Genomic DNA, 20,846 nt, shown 5'->3' on the forward strand with positions numbered 1-20,846 from the left:
AGTCCCTCAGGTACACAGGTCCCTCCCAGGGTGCTCCATCCGCATCTCACAGCCAGATGTAACACCACGGAAAAATGCTTCTTGTCTCAAGTTACTTACAACTTTTCTAACTTCGGCACTGTCTCTTATTACTCAGTACAGAACCACCACAAATCCAATCAATCAAAAGCCGTGTGGTAGGTTTGCACCAAATTTCAAAATACAGTACACTACTGCTTACTTGAATGCCTTAAGTAAAAAAGCTATACATTCTCAATTTTTAATCCAGATTACTTCAAATGCATCCATCTCGAACTGTCCCAAGGTAGGCCCTTGCTTTTAAATGTTAGGCAAAGGCCATCCATTAATTATTCCTTGAGTGGAATAAGGAGAATTCGAACAGTTTTGACTAAGAAGTTAGGTATTGAGTTTGTTAACAACAAAAAATTAAATTCATGTTTGTTTGCTATTCAGGAAAAACTCAGAAACAATTCCCAACTCACCATCTACAGGAACGCCTCCTTCACTACTAACAGGAAGAGAATATTTGCATATACGCTATCTGTAGCCAAAGCACCCTACTAACCTGGCCTGTCAGGTGATTTTAACATGGATATTCAAGATACAGCATTAGGGTAGCTCTTTGGATCTTTTCTTCTCTCTCATTGGGCCTGAACTGAAGATATTAAGAGCTAACATTCAGGGTGTTAATACCATCTTCTTTGTTTCAGAATTTTACATACACTACCTCATTTAATCTTGACAAAGCTGAGGTAGGTGCTACTTATTATATCCCCTATTTTACAGGTGAGAGTATCAAGATCAAAGAGCATTAAAACTTTTAGAGGAAATTTAGATGACACGTGTAGTTAGTATTTGTACTTTTAGTAAGCAGCACTTGTCAGAAAAAACCTCACAAAACCAAATCCTTGGTATACAATTACAGCATAATTATTATTCAAAAAATAAGTTTTGATTAGATAGGACAGCAAGTAGACTAAGTCTTCTTCCTCCCTTCAGAAAAGACTTGAAAAATTGGGTAGTGTACCTACCGTTTCAAAAGGTCTGAATTAGGAGGTCTGGATTTCAGTTGGCCTACTTTAATGAATTTTGAGTTGAATCTTAAAGTAACATGGAAGTAAACAAAACATTATGAGTAACAACAAATAATGGCTACGTATAGCTGCCGACCCCAGAAGTCAACGCAATGCAGTGTCTTCTTTGACATTTACCAGACATTACAGGTCACTACCAGAACATCACGTAAGTTTATTTCAGATATAACAGCAATGTTAAAATTGACAAGTTTAATTCTTAACCGCACCAAATAAACTTTGCCATTTAAGTATTTTTAAAGTTATTCCCTCCAAAAAACTGAGGGAGCTTTTCTTTTCTACCACCACACAACCATGGTTTCCCAATAGTTCTATTTTTTGGAGGACTTTCAATTGATGAGTAAACTGCCTTGGAGATATTTCAGAACTTCTTTCCCCAAATGAAAACTAATCTGAACAAATTATATATTGCATAGATTTCTCTTCTCTAGAACATAAATGCAATACCACACAGAGTAATTTTTACCTATTCACCCCACAGTAAAAACTGTCTTGAAAAATATGATGGGCACATTCTGTGATATTACAGTTAATACAATTATTATTTTTTACCTCAAACAAGATAATTTTTATCATATACCAAAATAAACAACATGGGACACTATTTCAGTATTTACTCATAGGCCCAGCTTCGACCTCCCTCCTCTGTATCTCCTTTCTCCTCCATAAGCAGATGGAATTATTTAATACAAGTTTGATGTTGGAGAATTAACCCTTTACAAACGTTTACGATTTAAGCGAAGTCACTGACTAGTGTGGAAAAAGAAATCCTACAATAATGAGCCTACACACTCCATTCAAAATTTAATGTTTTTCCCTCCTTAAATAACATGTACTTAATTGTCATGAGGCAGCTATTCTGTTTCCAATAACCACATTTAGGGATACATTCATAGGACTGATCAGACAGTCCAAGTGAAATGGTTACAGAAATAGAGGCAGTGTCATCTCACAAGACTCATTTATACATCAAAATCTACTTTGATACCTGGAAGTTTAGAAAAAGGCTGAGTTCTCCAAAACTAACTATGTTTTCTGTAACTCAAGCACTCTTCTCTTGGCAAGAGCAAGCAGAGGCTTACCCATGAAGGTTAAAGGTGCTTAATGCTAACCTGCTTCCTAATATTTAGACTGCTAAAGAAACCAGTACTCGCGAGACCAGTGTGGTCTTTCTAGATTTTTACTATCTTAAGATTAGACCCCTGTATACTCATTCATCAACTATCTTCCTTTTCTGTATTATTCTTGGCACTCAATAAGACTGTTGAAGTCTATTGTACTTTCACATTCTCGAATAAGAACTTAGGATTATAAAATGTGCATAAACATTCTGTAGAATCTTTCTGTCATTTAATATGTTTGGAGAGTTGAGACTTTTGTACCAGAATTTTACATAAGAGGATAAATATTATGAATCATTCTTCCTTTTAAGTCAAATGACAGAAAATTCAAGCCCTACGTGGTGTTTTAAAGTCTAATGAGAACATCTGTTGAGCTATCAATATTGGCAATGAAAAAAAACTTAAAACATTTGAGATTGGGTTACAACAATTTCAGATGTCTCTCGTGTTACAGTAAGTTACCAATGCATCACAGCCATTGCCTGTACACCAGAAAATAATCTGCCATAAACCAGTCTGGTCAGTAGAGCAGGTCACAGTGACATCTGCATCAACACTTCTAGACTTCTACTTTTCCAAGAATAGAAGCATTATGTTTCCCAATCCCACTCTTCTCCAAATCCTTAAACTCAACATTGTAGGCACAAGAGTGTAAGCAAATCCGGGATGGTCTCCAACAGGTAGGCAATAGCACAGCTATGTTATTTTCAAAAACACTGTCTGGAATAGTCTTTCCTATTTAATCACACGCTAAGTGGCCACAGGTTTAGCAGGCTCTGTGCTAGCTGACATTAAATGCATGTATTGTGCCTCAAGTCCATCAAAGTTTCCCTTTAGGAACTTTTTAGTATGTTCAGGAGAGAACACCTGCTTCAGGTTTACTTCAGGGTCCTGACCTAGGGAACATCAGCTCCATTCTTAGGGTTAGACAAACTATTGTTCGGTTTACTGAAGAAAAAGGACCAGAGAAAAAAGTAAATCACAACAAACCTCTTTAGGCCAGTTAAAGACCTTATCTCTAGCTGAGACTTCAATAAAGAAAAAAAAAACAAAAACAAAAACTTACCAGCCCACACTCTAAAAGTTAATGCCACCAGAAACAATCAGCAGCAGGAAAAATGAACCTGCTAACAACCAGCCCACTCATTAGCAAAAAGTAATTTAACTCAAATACTGAGACCAAAATAATATAACACTACCTACCCAAACTGCCCTACCCACCCTCAACCACCAACAGGAAGAAAGGAAACAACTGCTTAAAAAGAACAAAATAAGCTTCATATTTCTTACAAGGATTAACAATGGTCCAATTCTGGAGACAGTGCTCAGAAGGACTGAAGGTGGGTGAAGGCGATGTCTGGGGATTAGGATCTCCCAGTCTTTAGAAACCCCAGAAGGACTGAAGGTGGGGTGAAGGCGATGTCCGGGGATTAGGATCTCCCACAGTCTTTAGAAACCCCAGAAGTACCACAAACACACTAAACTTGTCTATGAATTAGAGAACAAGGTAGTGCTGCTGCTGCTTTTTTATCTTTTGAAATATACAATATTTTGTAGGCTCTGCCCTTCAATGTGAAAGCAGGACATTAAAAAAATCAGCTAAAAAAATCTAAAATTATTTAACACCCAAAATTTTGGGAGACCATATATATCTTAACCAGGAAACTAAACAGATCTATACCTTTTCCTTCCTTCAGTCAAACCATCTCACAAAAATAAGAAAACGAAAACAATCCAAACATGATTTTTAAAGTCCTTGAAAGTATTCAAACTTGTGGAGGAAAGGAAAAGAAAGAAAGAGAAACAAGAATGAGGAGGAGCAGAAAGCTTTAAAAGAAAGGCGGGGGGGGGAGGGGAATCAACGGGCCTCTCTTTTATTTGGCGACAAGCAAGTGCAAGCAAGTTCATCTGTCATTTGTTCGGTTGTCTGTCTTTTGCACATCTGTCATTTGTTCAGCTGTCTGTCTTCTGCACACCTGCATTTCTTCAGCTGTCTGTCTTCTGCACACCTGCGTCCTGGCCAGAAGGGACCTTGAGGTTTTTCTGCAACACGTGAGCATCTGCTGGCTCTATCCTCTTATAGTAGTTCTTCTTTGTCTCGATAATCTCAAAGCCAAACTTCCGGTAGAAGTCAATTGCTGACTCATTGCTGATTTGGACATGCCTGAAACAGAAAGGGTATTAAAAAAAAAAAATTAATTAGTTCATCAGCTTGTGTTTTCTCCACAGACCACCTCAAATCTGAAACTGCCGGCCAGCTAAAAGCGTGTTAGAACTGGTGGCAGCGGGAATACTGTGTTGGCACTTTCCTCAGATTCTCTTTACAAAGAAAACGTGCAATACCTCACATGTACTTATTATTAGCAATCAACACAGATTAAGTATTCATTTCAGAAAATCTTTTGATGACAAATTTACACTTTTAACCTAACTCTTACATTAGCAAGACTGAGATTACGAGGCTCAGTTAACACTGTTTGTTCCTGCAATCAACAAAGGGTGAAGTACCCTAACATTTTTTAGTAGAAGGGAAGAAGATATTCCTGTGATTAAAAATGGGTTAAATAACCAATAGGGTAAGAATCACTATTTTTTTAACACTTGCAGGAAGGGGAAAAAAAAAAAAGGATCTCAATGCCTGAATACATTTTCTTCTGGTTAATAAAAAACATACTATATTTTGAATAAACGATAATTTGAGCTTTTCATTTCCTCTCAAAATAACATTATAGAACTTAATCTCTTCTGATGACAAAGCAAAAATGAGAATGGCCTTCTAGTGCTTGTGTTACGAACAATCCATGGTTGTGATTTCAGATCCAAGGCCTCCTGTGATCCCAGTACCATTCCTGCTAGTTACCTCTCTGATTTTGATTATTAAACTTCACTACAAAGAGCGTGGTCACTGATAGCCTTGAACAAAATACAGGGAATGCAAACAAACAGGATATGAGGAGAGTGCTATTAATAGCCTTAAATTCCGAAGACCTGAGCTTTAATCCTGGCCTCATCCCTGTGACTTTGGAGCTCCCACCCCAACCTAAGCAAAACAAGGATGAATTTTATTTGTTTCCTTATCTACTGTTAAAACAAACAAACAAACAAAAATCCCTGTAACAAGTACTTCCACAGTGTTTCCTAAGAAATAATGAAATACGTGACCAGATTTTTAGGTTGCTAGTAAAGATTTTTGCTGTCAGTTTATTAGGCTCTTTAGATTAGAACATTAATTCTTGTTAATTTTAGATACAAATTATTTTACTTACAGATAGATGTTGTCAAATGTGCCATCTTTTTCGCAGATGTTTAAGACATGATTTAACATCTTAGTTCCTGTAAGACAAATAACAAATAAGCAACCTCACAGAATCAACCTTTCATGTACACATCTGTTTATTATCTTACCACAGGTACTTATTGAGTGTTAACAACATTTATAAGGTGCACACTGTTGTCAGCTGCCACTGAGTTGGCTCTGACTCATGGCAAGACATTCTGATTTCACAAAATTTTGTTTTCTCTCACCAATATTCATATACGGTTCAAAATGATAGGAGAAAAACAATCTTTACATATAAGTTCTTCCAGGTAGCAAAAATCCAGAAAAAGCAAAATGGGACATAAATAACAAAGCCGTATAGGGCTTCCAGCTGAATTACGTTAAGAAGTAAACATTAGTTATTTTCCACCTGGAGAGTCCCTCGGTGGTGCCAACAGTTAACGCACTTGGCTGCTAATCTAAAGGCTGGCAGTTTGAGTCCACCCAGAGGTACCTGGAAACAAAGGCCTGGCAACCTACCTCTGAAAAAATTGGCCACTGAAAACCCTATGGAATACATACAGTTCTACTCTAACATACCTAGGGATCAGCTCGAAGACAGCTGCTTCGGTTTTAAAAAATTTTTAGCCTAACTTACGTAACTCAGTAAGCCCTTCCCAGTATCCCTAAAAGGAATGGTTTTTGAGTAATTAGGTCAGGATCAGTAACGACGTATTTGGGTTTCTTTGAAGATGTAAAAACAAAACGATCAAATAATTTTACCTATTCCTAGCCTTCGGTAAGGTGCCAGACATCCTAGAGTCATGATGTAAAGTCTCTTCTGGTTCTGTGAATGATCCACCCTACAGCACACCGCACCTACTGCGATATCATTAAAATACGCTGCCAAGGAAAACACAAAGACTTAAAGTCCAACAGATAGAGCAACACATTTTATTTCATGTTCTCCTCGTCTTCTATAGGGACAAAATTGTCGCTATCAGCATTAAACTTAAATAGCTACTCTACGAAAATCACACAGCCCCAAAACCTCCTACCTTGTCTTGGAAAATTTAAACCTCCCTCTAGAATAAAGCTAAGGAGTGAAAACACACACAGGCACACACTAAACAATAAGAAAAAATATTTAGCATTTCCTTTTCAAATTCAAATTATTTTGATTTCTCCAAGACTTTTCTCAGAAGCTAGGACCACGATTCCTCCCATGTAAAATAGGACTAAGTTATCTCTATCTGGCTCTATTATTTAAAAAACAGCGACCAAGAACACGAATTGGCAAATGAAGGGAGGGAAAAAAACCGTATTATACCAAGTTTTGCTAGCTCGCCAACCTCCAGCACATCCTTGTAGAACTTGTCATTGTAGCTGACTGGAAAGATGACTTGGTTTAATCTCTTCAGCTGCTTAATATTGTGGGGTGTCACATCTCCCAGCTCGATCCGGCTACTGGAACAAACCAAAATGTACTCAATAACTCAACAAATGACATGAAGCTAATCATATTTTAAGGCGAACCTGCTAAAAAGGTACCAAGTTTTGTTTACATTATCAAATCCAATCCTTTCACAGTGACTATATTCCTATAAAGATTACCATTTATAAACAAATTTTGCCAGTCATTCAGCCCACCTTCTACTTACAGCTTTCATACAATGTATACATTTAGGGACAAATACAGTACACAAAAATTCCTACGAAGGTTGGAGTAATATTCTACAATACCAAACTATCCCTTTTAGACACTATAGGCATACACTGCTGATCAAAAAGACTTGGTAACACCTAAAGTTGACAAGGGGGTGGCAGATGACTTTTATACCCTGCTGATGGGTACGTAAATAGTTACAACATCTCTGGAGGACAATCTAGCACTAAGTATTGAAAAGCCTAAAAAGCATATTCCCTTTATCCAAATAATCCTACTTCTAGGAATTCCCTGTAAGAAAGCAATCCAAATATGCACATAGAACACTTCTGGTCCAGAAGCAGAGCCATAGGGCAGGATTAAAAATTCAGATTCCTGGACTCCACCCCAGACCTTAAGAATGAGAATCTCTGGGGATGGAACAAGACAACCCACATCACAAACGACAGTCTGAAATTACCTATCAAGAATGAAGAGTGTATTTACTACGACAGTGGCCCCCCCCCCTCCCCGCAAGGCTGCTCATGTGCAGGCAAACACCTGATGGGATTTAGTTCCTTGGTTTGGAGGGTTTAGGGTCATGGTTTCATGGGATATTCCAGTTTATTGGCCTAGTATCATGTCTAGTGTTTCTAGTTCTACTTCCCCACGTGGGATCTATGTCTTCTGTAACTAGGTTACATCTCATTCGCTGGACAACTCCCCCCTTTATTAAAGCACACCCTGGCTCCCTAACCTTTAAGGCGGAAGTAACAAGACATTTCACCCCAAATCCTTCTCTGATTAAAATCTCCTGGGCTCTGGAGGCCCTGTGTGGAGCAAAAGGTTTAGCACTCGACTAATAGCCAAAAGGCTGGGTGTCTGAACCCAGCCAGTGGCACCTCAGATGGCAGGCCCGACGATTTGCTTCTGGAAGGTCACAGCCATGAAGACCCCATGGAGCAGTGCTACTTTGCACACATGCCGTGAGTCGGAACTGACTCGACAGCAATTAACAATAAAATCTACTGGGTTCACTCCTCCACCTTCCACAACTTAAAAACATTTAAAAAAAAATTTGCAGACACTGTTATCCTGAATACGGGATTCCTTAAAATACAAGGATCATGTCTTATCTACACTGTCTACTCAATTATAACTATACTCTTTAATTTAGTATGGTACATAATACAAAAACTGGGCATATTCATTTATTTAAATATAACATATTCAAAACATTGTTTAAAAATTACCCATTTCATTTTTTAAAAAGAAAGCTCTACTTTTTCTATTTTAAAAGTGACCAAAAAATTATAAAGTTTTATTATAAACAATAAATGTAACTTAAGAACCCAGAAAGTCAGGCTTCTAAATTATATGTGCAAGAACGTGCGGCTTTTCTAAATTTTAAGAACGATTTCTAGGTAATCAATCACCAGGCTTCAAATACATTTAATTTTTAAAAGAAAGATGAAAACCAGCTCTTCCTTGACTTCCAACAGGAGGGAATGGCGGTTACAGTCCTGCTCCTGTTGTGGTGCCGGTGAGTAGGCTCCAGCTCAGGGGACCCCGGGTACAGGACGAGATGCTGCCCAGTCCCGCGCCGTCCTCACAACCTCTGCTGTTTGAGCCCACTGTTGCAGGCACTGTGTCAGCCCATCTTGTCGAGGCTCCTTCTCTTTTTTGCTGATCATCTGTGGTATGCTACATTGGGTCTGCTAACAATTTAACCACAGAAAAGCTCGCAGGAGGGCAGGCAGATCAAGCCTGTAAGGAGGACGCAATACTGAATTCCACATCAGGGAACAGGGCAGTGTATCCTTCTCTGCCCTAATTAAACAAAATACACGCTTTTTTTTTTTTTTTGAAGTTTAGCACCACAGAAATGACTTATGAAGTGAAAATATCCTGGACAATCACGACCAAAAACAAGTTTGATGTATATAGTCTTTCAATTTTTTTCTATAAACATATGTATGCACAGAAATGCAATACTGTAAGTATTGTTGTTGCGTTGCTATTTGAAAAAGAAATTAATCGAGTGTGATTATTACTAAGCTGCCAGACTAAGGTAGAAACAAATTTTCAAAGTGTCTATTAAATGTAACTTTGCCAGCAAATTCACCTTCAAATATAGTTTAACTTTCACTAACATGATTATGTTTGACTGAAATGGGATACTTCTGTAGTCCTGATCAGTTAGCTCCAAATTATTTTAAGATGTGGATATTCTAAATATATCAGAGTAATACCATCAACTTGCAAATACAATTTCACAAAGAACGCGTAGCGTTAAAGGTATAAACAGAGAGATATGTAGACATGCGAAGAAAATGAGAACATCACTCCTTTGTGAACCAAAAAAGCTTTTTAGAAGTTAAAAGAACTTCTAAATTAAAAGTTAACAGAAATTCCAAAGTTCTTACTAAAAAATTCCTTTAAGAACAGAGGTTTTAAGAATTCTTTGGTGATAAATTTTTCTAGAGTTCCAATGAACATAATAGCGGCCTATTCAAAAAGTATAAATCAGTTCCAGTTCAAGAAATATCTGAACACCTATGTGCTGGGCACCTTGAATGCAGAGAAGTTTACACCAAGTAGGAAGGACAGGTTTACCAATATAACGTGCTGGTAATATCACATGTACACAAAGTACCAGAATGGAGGTGACCCTGGAAAGGTTTTGAAGGATGACTAAGAGTTTGTTATGTAGTTAAGACGAGAGAGCACTCTAAGACAAGGGTAGAGAAAACATGACCAAAATAGCAAGGATGTATTCCCAGAAATATATAGGCAGTCTGATATGGCTAAAACATAGCTCGTGTGGTATGTGGAAGGGGGCAGTGGAGAGGAAGCAACGAGAACCAATTTCATAAGGGCCTTGCACATCAAGATTTTGGTTTTCTTTTCGGTCTATACTTACTCTCTTGGTGGTGCCACACAGTGTAATCTAATTGCTTTAATGCAGTCAACTTAGTAGCCTAGAGCTCACCCCTTAACTCCAAACTACCATATCCAAAGCCTCACCTAACAGCTTCACCTGCCTCTCTAGTAGACACTTCAAATGAAACACATCCAAGACTAAATTCCTAACCTTTCTCCCCAAATCAGCTTTACCTGCAACCGTCCTCATTTCATTTGATGGCCTCTCCATCTTCAGCTGCAGCTAACTCTCTGCCCTCCTTTAAGTATTTGTTCAAAGGATACCAGAGGGCTTACTCTACGTACGCTTTTTTTCCCTTGTAATATTTTTGATAGGCTTTTGTATCAAGATTATTTTGACTTCGAAGACAGTCTGGAAGTGTTTCTTCTTGCTCTTTAGTTCTGTCAATGTTTGACTTATGCATTGTCAAGTTACGTAATTAGGGACCAAATATTTAGGACTGTTAGTTGTTCATGAACTGACCCCTTCTTTGCTTTGAAATGTCTGTTTCTGGTAATGTTCCTTGTCTCAAAGTCTGCTTTGTTTATCGATAGTTTATTCTAATCAGTGTTGCACAGTGTATCTTTTTATATCCTTTTACTTCTAACTTTCTCATGTCCTTATATTTAAAGTACTCTATTCCTCTTAAGTGGCCCTGGTGGCGCAGTGGTTAGACGTTCAGCTGCTAACCAAAGGGTTGGTAGCTCGAGCCCACCAGCCACTCCGTGGAAACCATACGGGGGCAGTTCTACGCTGTCCTAAAGGGTCACTATGAGTTGCAATCAACACAACGGTAATTTTTCTTTTTTTGGTATGTCTCTTATGGAGCCCTGATGGCAGTTTTTTTTTTTTTTTAACAAGTGTTTGATTTATTTAGTTGCATATAGAATCACACTCTGTTCAAGCATCTTTTTTTTTTATTAACTTTTATTGAGCTTCAAGTGAACGTTTACAATTCAAGTCAGTCTGTCACATATAAGTTTACATACATCTTACTCCGTACTCCCACTTGCTCTCCCCCTAATCAGTCAGCCCTTCCAGTCTCTCCTTTTGTGACAATTTTGCCAGCTTCCAACTCTCTCTATCCTCCCATCACCCCTCCAGACAGGAGATGCCAACACAGTCTCAAGTGTCCACCTGATATAATTAGCTCACTCTTCATCAGCATCTCTCTCCTACCCACTGTCCAGTCCCTTTCATGTCTGATGAATTGTCTTCAGGGATGGTTCCCGTCCTGTGCCAACAGAAGGTTTGGGGACCGTGGCCGCCAGGATTCCTCTAGTCTCAGTCAGACCATTAAGTATGGTCTTTTTATGAGAATTTGGGGTCTGCATCCCACTGATCTCCTGCTCCCTCAGGAGTTCTCTGTTGCGCTCCCTGTCAGGACAGTCATTGATTGTGGCCGGGCACCAACTAGTTCTTCTGGTCTCAGGATGATGTAGGTCTCTGGTTCATGTGGCCCTTTCTGTCTCTTGGGCTCTTAGGTGTCGTGTGACCTTGGTGTTCTTCATTCTCCTTTGATCCAGGTGGGTTGAGACCAGTTGATGCATCTTAGATGGCTGCTTGTTAGCATTTAAGACCCCAGACGCCACATTTCAAAGTGGGATGCAGAATGTTTTCATAATAGAATTATTTTGCCAATTGACTTAGAAGTCCCCTTAAACCATGGTCCCCAAACCCCCGCCCTTGCTCCGCTGACCTTTGAAGCATTCATTTTATCCCGGAAACTTCTTTTCAAGCATCATTTTTTAAGCATCACAGTAGCTGTACTTGGTGAGCGGTTCACTCTCAGGATCACTGCACAGCTGAGTTAGAAGCAAGTTCCACGCTCTTCTTTGTCTGTCTCCACCTTAAAACTGAGCAAAAACGTTTCCACGTCTTCTTTTATCCATTAGCCGAACAGAGTGGCTGGCAGGCAATGGGCACTTGGTGTAATTGGTTCATTGCAAACATACAAACAAAAAAGCAAAGCCTGCTCAGGTCTTAACCTTTAAGGGTTTTGCCACAGGACCCTCTGCCTTAAAGCATTAAGTTTGAGAAGAAATAGAAATGTAAGTAGTATTAAAGCAAGTTTGTTTTTTACTGTACAATTGTAATACAGCTAATTATAATATGCTGACAGGCATCTCTTTAAAATGCCATTACTTTTTGGCATCGTATTAATTAGGTTGGAAAGGCTAGGAGAGTAAAATCAACTACACTGAGAAAATATGGATTTTGATTAAGAGAAAAGGGTAGGTTATTTTTTTTTTAATAATTTTTATTGTGCTTTAAGTGAAAGTTTTCAAATCAAGTCAGTCTCTCACAAAAACCCATAAACACCTTGCTACACACTCCCAATTACTCTCCCCCCAATGAGACAGCCCACTCCTTCCCTCCATTCTCTCTTTTTGTGTCCATTTTGCCAGCTTCTAACCCCCTCTACTCTCTCATCTCCCCTCCAGGCAGGAGATGCCAACATAGTCTCAAGAGTCCACCTGATCCAAGAAGCTCACTCCTCACCAGCATCCCTCTCCGACCCACTGTCCAGTCCAATCCATGTCTGAAGAGGTTCCTGTCCTGGGCCAACAGGAGGTCTGGGCGCCATGACCACCGGGGTCCTTCTAGTTTCAGTCACACCATTAAGTTTGGCCTTTTTATGAGAATTTAGGATCTGCATCCCACTGCTCTCCTGCTCCCTCAGGGGTTCTCTGTTGTGTTCCCCGTCAGGGCAGTGATCGGTTGTGGCCAGGCACCATCTAGTTCTTCTGGTCTCAGGCTGATGTAGTCTCTGGTTTATGTGGCCCTTTCTGTCTCTTGGGCTCGTAATCACCTTGTGTCCTTGGTGTTCTTCATTCTCCTTTGATCCAGGTGGGTTGAGACCAATTGATGCATCTTAGATGGCTGCTTTCTAGCGTTTAAGACCCCAGATGCCACTCTCCAAAGTGGGATGCAGAATGTTTTCTTAATAGATTTTATTATGCCAATTGACTTAGATGTCCCCTGAAACCATGGTCCCCAGACCCCTGCCCCTCCTACAATGGCCTTCAAAACATTCAGTTTATTCAGGAAACTTGTTTGCTTTTGGTTTAGTCCAATTGTGCTGACCTCCCCTGTATTGTGTGCTGTCTTTCCCTTCACCTAAAGTAGTTCTTATCTACTAATTAGTGAATTCCCCTCTTCCACCCTCCCTCCCTCTCCCCCCCAACCACAAAAGAATGTTTTCTTCTCAGTTGAAACTATTTCTCAAGTTCTTATAATAGTAGTCTTATACAATATTTGTCCTTTTGCAACTAATTTCACTCAGCATAATGCCTTCCAGGTTCCATGTTTCACAGATTCCTCACTGTTCTTTATCGATGCGTAGGTATTCCATTGTGTGAGTATACCATAATTTATTTATCCATTCATCCGTTGATGGGCACCTTGGTTGCTTCCATCTTTTTGCTATTGTAAACAGAGCTGCAATAAACATGGGTGTGCATATATCTGTTCGTGTAAAGGCTCTTATTTCTCTAGGATATATTCCAAGGAGTGGGATTGCTGGATTGTATGTTAGTTCTACTTCTAACTTTTTGAGGAAGCGCCAAATCGATCTCCAAGGTGGTTGTACCATTTGACATTCCCACCAGCAGTGTAGAAGTGTTCCAATCTCTCCATAGCCTCTCCAACATTTATTATTTTGTGTTTTTTGGATTAATGCCAACCTTCTTGGAGTGAGATGAAATCTCACTGTAGTTTTGATCTACGTTTCTCTAATGGCTAACGATCGTGAACATTTCCTCATATATCTGTTAGCTACCTGAATGTCTTCTTCAGCGAAGTGTCTATTCATAACTCTTGCCCACTTTTTAGTTGGGTTGTCTTTTTGCAGTATCCTGTAGATTTCAGAAATCAGGCACTGATCAGAAATGTCACAGCTAAAAATTTTTTCTCAGTTGGTAGGTAGTCTTTACTCTTTTGGTAAAGTCTTTGGATGAGCATAAGTGTTTGATTTTTAGGAGCTCCCAGTTATCTAGTTTTTCTTCTATGTTCTTTATAATGTTTTGTATACTGTTTATGCCATGTATTAGGGCTCCTAATGTTGTCCCTAGTTTTTCTTCCATGATCTTTATCGTTTTGGATTTTATATTTAGGTCTTTGATCCATTTTGAGTTAGTTTTTGTGCATGGAATGAGGTAGGGGTCTTGCTTCATTTTTTTGGAGATGGCTATCCAGTTATGCCAGCACCATTTGTTAAAAAGACTGTCTTTTCCCCATTTCACTGTTTTGGGGCCTTTGTCAAATATCATCTGCTCATATGTGGATGGATTTATGTCTGGATTCTCAATTCTGTTCCACTGGTCCACGTATCTGTTGTTGTATCAGTACCAGGCTGTTTTCACTACTGTGGCAGTATAATAGGTTCTAAAATCAGGTAAAGTAAGGCCTCCTACTTTGTTTTTCTTTTTCAGGAATGTCTTATTTATCCGGGGCCTCTTTCCCTTCCATATGAAATTGGTGATTTATTTCTTCATCTCATTAAAGAATGTCCTTGGGATTTGGATTGGATTGCATTAAATATATAGATCACTTTTGGTAGAATAGACATTTTTATAATGTTAAGTCTTCCTATCTATGAGCAAGGTATGTTCTTCCACTTATGTAAGTCTCTTGGTTTCTTGCAGAAGTGTACTGTAGTTTTCTTTGTATAAGTCTTTTACATCTCTGGTAAATTTTATTCCTAAGTATTTTATCTTCTTGGAGGCTACTGTAAATGGCATTGATTTGGTGATTTCCTCTTCCATGTTCTTTTTGTTGGTGTGGAGGAATCCAACTGATTTTTGTATGTTTATCTTGTATCCTGATACTCCGCTGAACTCTTAGTTTCGGTAGTTTTCTGGAGGATTCCTTAGGGTTTTCTGTTTATAAGATCATGTCATCTGCAAATCAAGATACTTTTACTTCTTTCTTGCCAATCTGGATGCCCTTTATTTCTTTATCTAGCCTAATTGCTCTGGCTAGGACTTCCAGCACAATGTTGAATAAGAGTGGTGATAAAGGGCATCCTTGTCTGGTTCCCGATCGCAACGGGAATGGTTTCAGGCTCTCTCCATTTAGGGTGATGTTGGCTGTTGGTTTTGTATAAATGCCCTTTATTCTGTTGAGTAATTTTCCTTCTACTCTTTCTTTTGCCGAGAGTTTTTATTATGAATGGGCGTTAAACTTTGTCAAATGCCTTTTCTGCATCAATTGATAAAATCATGTAATTCTTGTCTTTTGTTTTATTTATGTGGTGGATTACATTAATTGTTTTTCTAATGTTGAGCCATCCCTGCATACCTGGTATGAATCCCACTTGGTCATGGTGAATTATTTTTTGGATATGTTGTTGAATTCTATTTGCTAGAATTTTGTTCAAGACTTTTGCACCTACATTCATGAGGGATATAGGTCTATAATTTTCTTTTCTTGTAGTGTCTTTACCTGGTTTTGGTATCAGGGATATGGTGGCTTCGTAGAATGAGTTCGGGAGTATTCCGTCCTTTTCTATGCTCTGAAATGCCTTTAGTAGTAGTGGTGTTAACTCTTCTCTGAAAGTTTGGTAGAACTCTGCAGTGAAGCAGTCTGGACCAGGGCTTTTTTTTGTTGGGAGTTTTTTGATTACCTTTTCAATCTCTTCTTTTGTTATGGGTCTACTTAGTTGTTCTACCTCTGCTTGTGTTAGTTTAGGTAAGTAGTGTGTTTCGAGGAATTCATTCATTTCTTCTAGGTTTTCAAATTTGTTTAGGTACAGTTTTTCATAGTAATCTGATATGATTCTTTTAATTCCAGTTGGGTCTGTTGTAATATCTGGTTGCAGTTTTAAGAGCTCAGGCTGCTAATCAAAAGTCGGCAATTTGACACTGCCATCTGCTCCTTGGTGTGTGTCCCAATCATTTTTTTTTTTTCATCAAAAGTAGTGCCAAACACTTGGAAGTAAGAACAGTCACTTCAACATAGTTTAAATGTTACCTAAAGCGAAGTGACTGGAGACAATGTTAAATGGATGAAAACAACTGAATAGTAGAGTGGGACTGAACCTAGTCTTTTTACATCAATTTATAAGGAAAGAATTCCCTTTTGTAACATATGACTTTAAGAATTGTTTCCTGGAACACAAATCTTAACGCATCATGGTCATCCCTTGATCACGTGAGCACATCAGAAACCCAATAATGCCTGCAGTGAAAAGATCTAAGAACAGAACTTGAATTTTAGTGCTAAAAGAACAGGAGCCCATAATGATGTCTGTGAAAAAATTACCAAGAAAGCAGGAGAAAAACCTGGAGAAGCAGTGTCATAAAATCCAAGACTGGCCCCTCCAAACCTCACCAGTTGAAGTATCAGATCTTCAGACCCCAACTTGGAATCTACTCTTGTACCTAAGCACGTTACATAAACCATCCAAATTTAACAACCATCTAATTAGTAAATGTGGAAATTTCTTAATCTGAAAAATCTGATGAGGAAGAGAGAGGCTGAGAATGGGCACGGAGAAGTGGAATAGGCCATTTGAAAAAATATGCTATATGATCAGAGCATATTTCACTTAAAATGTTACTCATTTCCCCCACAGCACAGTGTGTTACATTATAGCTTTAACATATGTGACATAACTAGTATAGGAAGGGCTGTGACTCAAGTCCAACTCTGAAAACTGTTTTTTTCTTAAACTACTACACAGATTTTTGCTTACTTCAGATAAGATTTCAATAATTTAACAATGTAGACTATCTTAATTTATCAATGGGCTAAGAACTCTACTCTGTAGATAAGCCCGAAATTGCTGGCCTAAAGTAAAATAAGCCATGTAGTCACATCTATTTGATTTACCGTTTTTTTTTTTTAATTAAGTTGGCTGCCAATACTTAAATCCTAAGATTTTACGCAATGCCTAAATTTACAGCTTTTCTTGCTTTGCTCATTTACCTCAACTGTTGGCATTCGAGTTTACTACCCTAGCTATAGAAACTGAAGAGAGCAGTTATTAAACTCAGTTATTCTCTTAGCTCCAATAAATTCATGTAGCATGCTATTCTTTGTTTTTGAAACCCGTAACACTCAAACCCCAAGATACCTGTATACCAAAGTTTTTGGACTAGGGACCTACAGACTGTGATATAAACAATGAAGAGCAGTTCTAAGAGTGCCTAGAGAGATTTGTGCTAAATCCTGGGAAATGCAGCGGCCTGTTCGCCTCTTTACAGAGTCCATTAGTCATTAATTTCTCTCAGCGCCACAAGATTAGTCTGCTACTCAGTCAAATCTCATATAATCTTTGGGCTTAAAACATGGCAGTAGGAAAACTTTACACTTGGCCTATAAAGCAAGCGGCGTGATGAAATGCGACGGTGAACGCTTAAGCATTTGGCACGGTAAGATCACGTAGTTAGCACTCGATATTAGCTATTAAAGGTAAAGCCGATTATGTTTATAATTTTAAAAACAAAATTTAGTGGCAATATCCTGAAAGACCACAAGATGGGGTATGATGCCACAAAAGTTCATCCTTTGTCAAGCGGGACTTTCCAAGTTACAAAGCAAAAAGAAAAAATCAAATATAGAGAAACGTAAAGCCTGTCTATACTTTTTTTTTTTTATATACTTTAGATGGGTACTAGGTGCACCTCGGCTCTAAATTTTAACGAGTCGGTCACTTCTTATGCAGAGTGTTTGATCTGGGGGGCCCTCAGAAATCACTGCTTCTGTACTCCTTCATTTTACAGACATTAAACACAATGCCCAAAGAGACAAACTTGTCTCTGTTACATAGCCAGTTACTGATAAAGCCAGAATCAGGCCTGTCTTTGAATTCCCATTTTAGTGCTAAATTAGGCATATCATACTTCTCAAAGGAGTCATCTTTACTCTTCAAGGTTATTAAAAAAAGAGAGAGAAAAAAAGATATACCTACTTGGGAATTCTTTGATATGTTATTGAATTCTATTGGCTAGAATTTTGCTGAGGATTTTTGCACCTACATTCATGAGGGATATAGGTGTATAATTTTCTTCTCTTATTGTGTCTACCTGGTTTTGATATCAGGGATATGGTGGCTTCATAGAATGTGTTAGGTAGTATTCCGTCCTTTTCTATGCTCTGAAATGCCTTTAGTAGTAGTGGTGTTAACTCTTCTCTGAAAGTTTGGTAGAACTCTGCAGTGAAGCGGTCTGGACCAGGGCTTTTTTGGGTTGGGATTTTTTGATTACCTTTTCAATCTCTTTTTTTGTTATGGGTCTACTTAGTTGTTCTACCTCTGTTTGTGTTAGTTTAGGCAGGTAGTGTGTTTCTAGGAATTCACCCATTTCTAGGTTTTCAAATTTGTTAGAGTTCAATTTCTCATAGTAATCTGATATTTTCTTTTCAGTTGGGTCTGTTATAATATCGCCCATTTCATTTCTTATTCAGGTTATTTGCTTCCTTTCCTGTTTTTCTTTTGTCAGTTTGGCCAGCGGTTTATCAATTTTGTTGATTTTTTTCAAAAACCAGCTTTTGGTCTTGTTAATTCTTTCAATTGTTTTTCTGTTTTTTCTATTTCATTTAGTTCAGCTCTGATTTTTATTTGTTTTCTTCTGGTGCCTGTGGGTTTCTTTTGTTGCTCTCTATTTGTTCAAGTTGCAAGGGTAATTCTTTGATTTTGGCCCTTTCTTCTTTTTGGATGTGTGCATTTATTGATCTAAATTGGCCTTCAAGCACCGCTTTTGCTATGTCCCAAAGGTTCTGATAGGAAGTGTTTTCCTTCTCATTGGATTCTCTGAATTTCTTTATTCCATCCTTAATGTCTTCTATAACCCAGTCTTTTTGAGCAGGGTATTGTTCAGTTTCCAAGTGTTTGATTTCTTTTCCCGTTATTAATTTCCACTTTTATGGCCTTATGGTCAGAAAAGATGCTTTGTAATATTTCAATGGTTTGGATTCTGCTAAGGCTTGCTTTATGACCTAATATGTGGTCTATTCTAGAGAATGTTCCACGTGCACTAGAAAAGAAAGTATACTTGGTTGCTGTTGGGTGGAGTGTTCTGCATATGTCTATGAGGTCAAGTTGGTTGACCGTGGCATTTAGATCTTCTGTGTCTTTACTGAGCTTCTTTCTGGATGTCCTGTCACTGAAAGTGGTGTGTTGAAGTCTCTCCTACTATTATTGTGGAGCTGTCTATCTCACTTTTCAATGCTGATAGAGTTTGTTTTATGTATCTTGCAGCCCTGTCATTGGGTGTATAAATACTTAACATGGTTATATCTTCTTGGTGTATTGTCCCTTTAATCATTATATAGTGTCCTTCCTTATCCTTTATGATGGACTTAACTTTAAAGTCTATTTTGTCAGAAATTAATATTGCCACTCCTGCTCTTTTTTGATTGTTGTTTGCTTATCTTTTTCCATCCTTTGAGTTTTAGTTTGGTTGTGTCTCCAAGTCTAAGGTGTCTCTCTTGTAGGCAACACATAGATGGATCTTGTTTTTTATTCCATTCTGCCACTCTCTGTCTCTTTATTGGTGCATTTAGTCTATTTACATTTAGGGTAATTATGGATAGGTATGAATTTAGTGCTATCATTTTGATGTCTTTTTTTGGGTGTTGACAGTTTCTTTTTCCCACTTAATTTTATGTGCTGAGTAGATTTTCTTTATATATTGTCCTTTCCTCATATTTGTTGTTGATTTTGTTTCAGCCGAGTCTCTATTTTTCCCTTGTATTTTATTTTGGTAAGTAGGATAGTTTGCCTCCTTTGTGGTTACCTTATTATTTACCCTTATTTTTCTAAATTTAAAATTTTTATTTCTTTGCATCGTCGTATCTTCCTCTCCATATGGAAGGTGTATGATTACATTTCTTAATCCCTCTTTATTATTTTAATGTTGTCTTCTTTTATATAATACCATCGCCTTTATTCTGTGTTGGGCTTTTTTAAATCTTGCTTTGTTTTTTTTGGATTTCCCTGTCTGGGTTGACTTCTGGTTGCTCTGCCCAGTGTTCTAGTCTTGGGTTGATACCTGGCATTATTGATATTCTAACCAAAGAACTCCCTTTAGTATTTCTTGTAGTTTTGGTTTGGTTTTTACGAATTCCCTCAACTTGTGTTTATCTGGAAATGTCTTAATTTCACCTTCATATTTAAGAGATAGTTTTGATGGATATATGATTCTTGGCAGGCAATTTTTTTCCTTCAATTTTTTAAATACGTCATCCCATTGCCTTCTTGCCTGCACGGTTTCTGCCGAGTAGTCCAAGCTTATTCTTATTGGCTCTCCTTTGTAGGTGACTTTTATCTCTCGCTGCTGTTATAATTGTCTCTTTATCTTCGGTTTTGGCAAGGTTGATCATAATATGTCTTGGTGACTTTCTTTTAGGATCTATGCTATGTGGCGTTCAATGAGCATCTTGGATAGATACCTTCTCATCTTTCACAATATCAGGCAAGTTTTCTACCAACAAATCTTCAACAATTTCCTCTGTATTTTCTGTTATTCCTACCTGTTCTAGTACTCCAATCACTCGTAGGTTATTTCTCTTGATAGAGTCCCACATGATTCTTAAGGTTTCTTCATTTTTTTAATCCTTTTATCTGATTTTTCTTCAAATACATTAGTGCCAAGTAATTTATCTTTGAGTTCAGAAATTCTAGCTTCTACTTGCTCAATTCTGCTCCTCTTTCTATTGAGTTATCTAATTAGGTAATTTTATTGTTAATCTTCTGAATTTCTGATTGCTGTCTATCTATGGATTTTTCCAGCTTATTAAACTTTTGATTAAGTTCCTTAATAATCTTTGTAATTTCTTCAATTGCTTTATCTGTGTGTTT

General features: G+C 38.0%; 1 protein-coding gene across 2 annotated transcripts in view; it reads right to left on the minus strand.

The window, feature by feature from the left end:
* Positions 1–804: 804 nt before the first annotated feature.
* Positions 805–20,846, minus strand: part of NAA50 (N-alpha-acetyltransferase 50, NatE catalytic subunit) — a 31,823-nt gene continuing 11,781 nt past the window's right edge. Inside the window, exons 2-5 of one of the 2 annotated variants that reach the window (XM_049876757.1) lie at positions 6,805–6,938; positions 6,258–6,377; positions 5,482–5,548; positions 805–4,379 (exon numbers count right to left, since the gene is read on the minus strand). In XM_049876757.1, coding sequence (XP_049732714.1) covers positions 4,202–4,379; positions 5,482–5,548; positions 6,258–6,377; positions 6,805–6,938 — 499 coding nt within the window. In that variant the 3' untranslated portion in view covers positions 805–4,201. Of the gene's footprint in view, positions 4,380–5,481; positions 5,549–6,257; positions 6,378–6,804; positions 6,942–20,846 lie in introns of both variants that reach the window. The other variant, XM_049876751.1, reaches the window with a different exon arrangement.

The sequence above is a fragment of the Elephas maximus genome, chromosome 1, assembly GCF_024166365.1.
Source record: "Elephas maximus indicus isolate mEleMax1 chromosome 1, mEleMax1 primary haplotype, whole genome shotgun sequence".
In the NCBI taxonomy this organism is placed as follows: Eukaryota; Metazoa; Chordata; class Mammalia; order Proboscidea; family Elephantidae; genus Elephas; species Elephas maximus.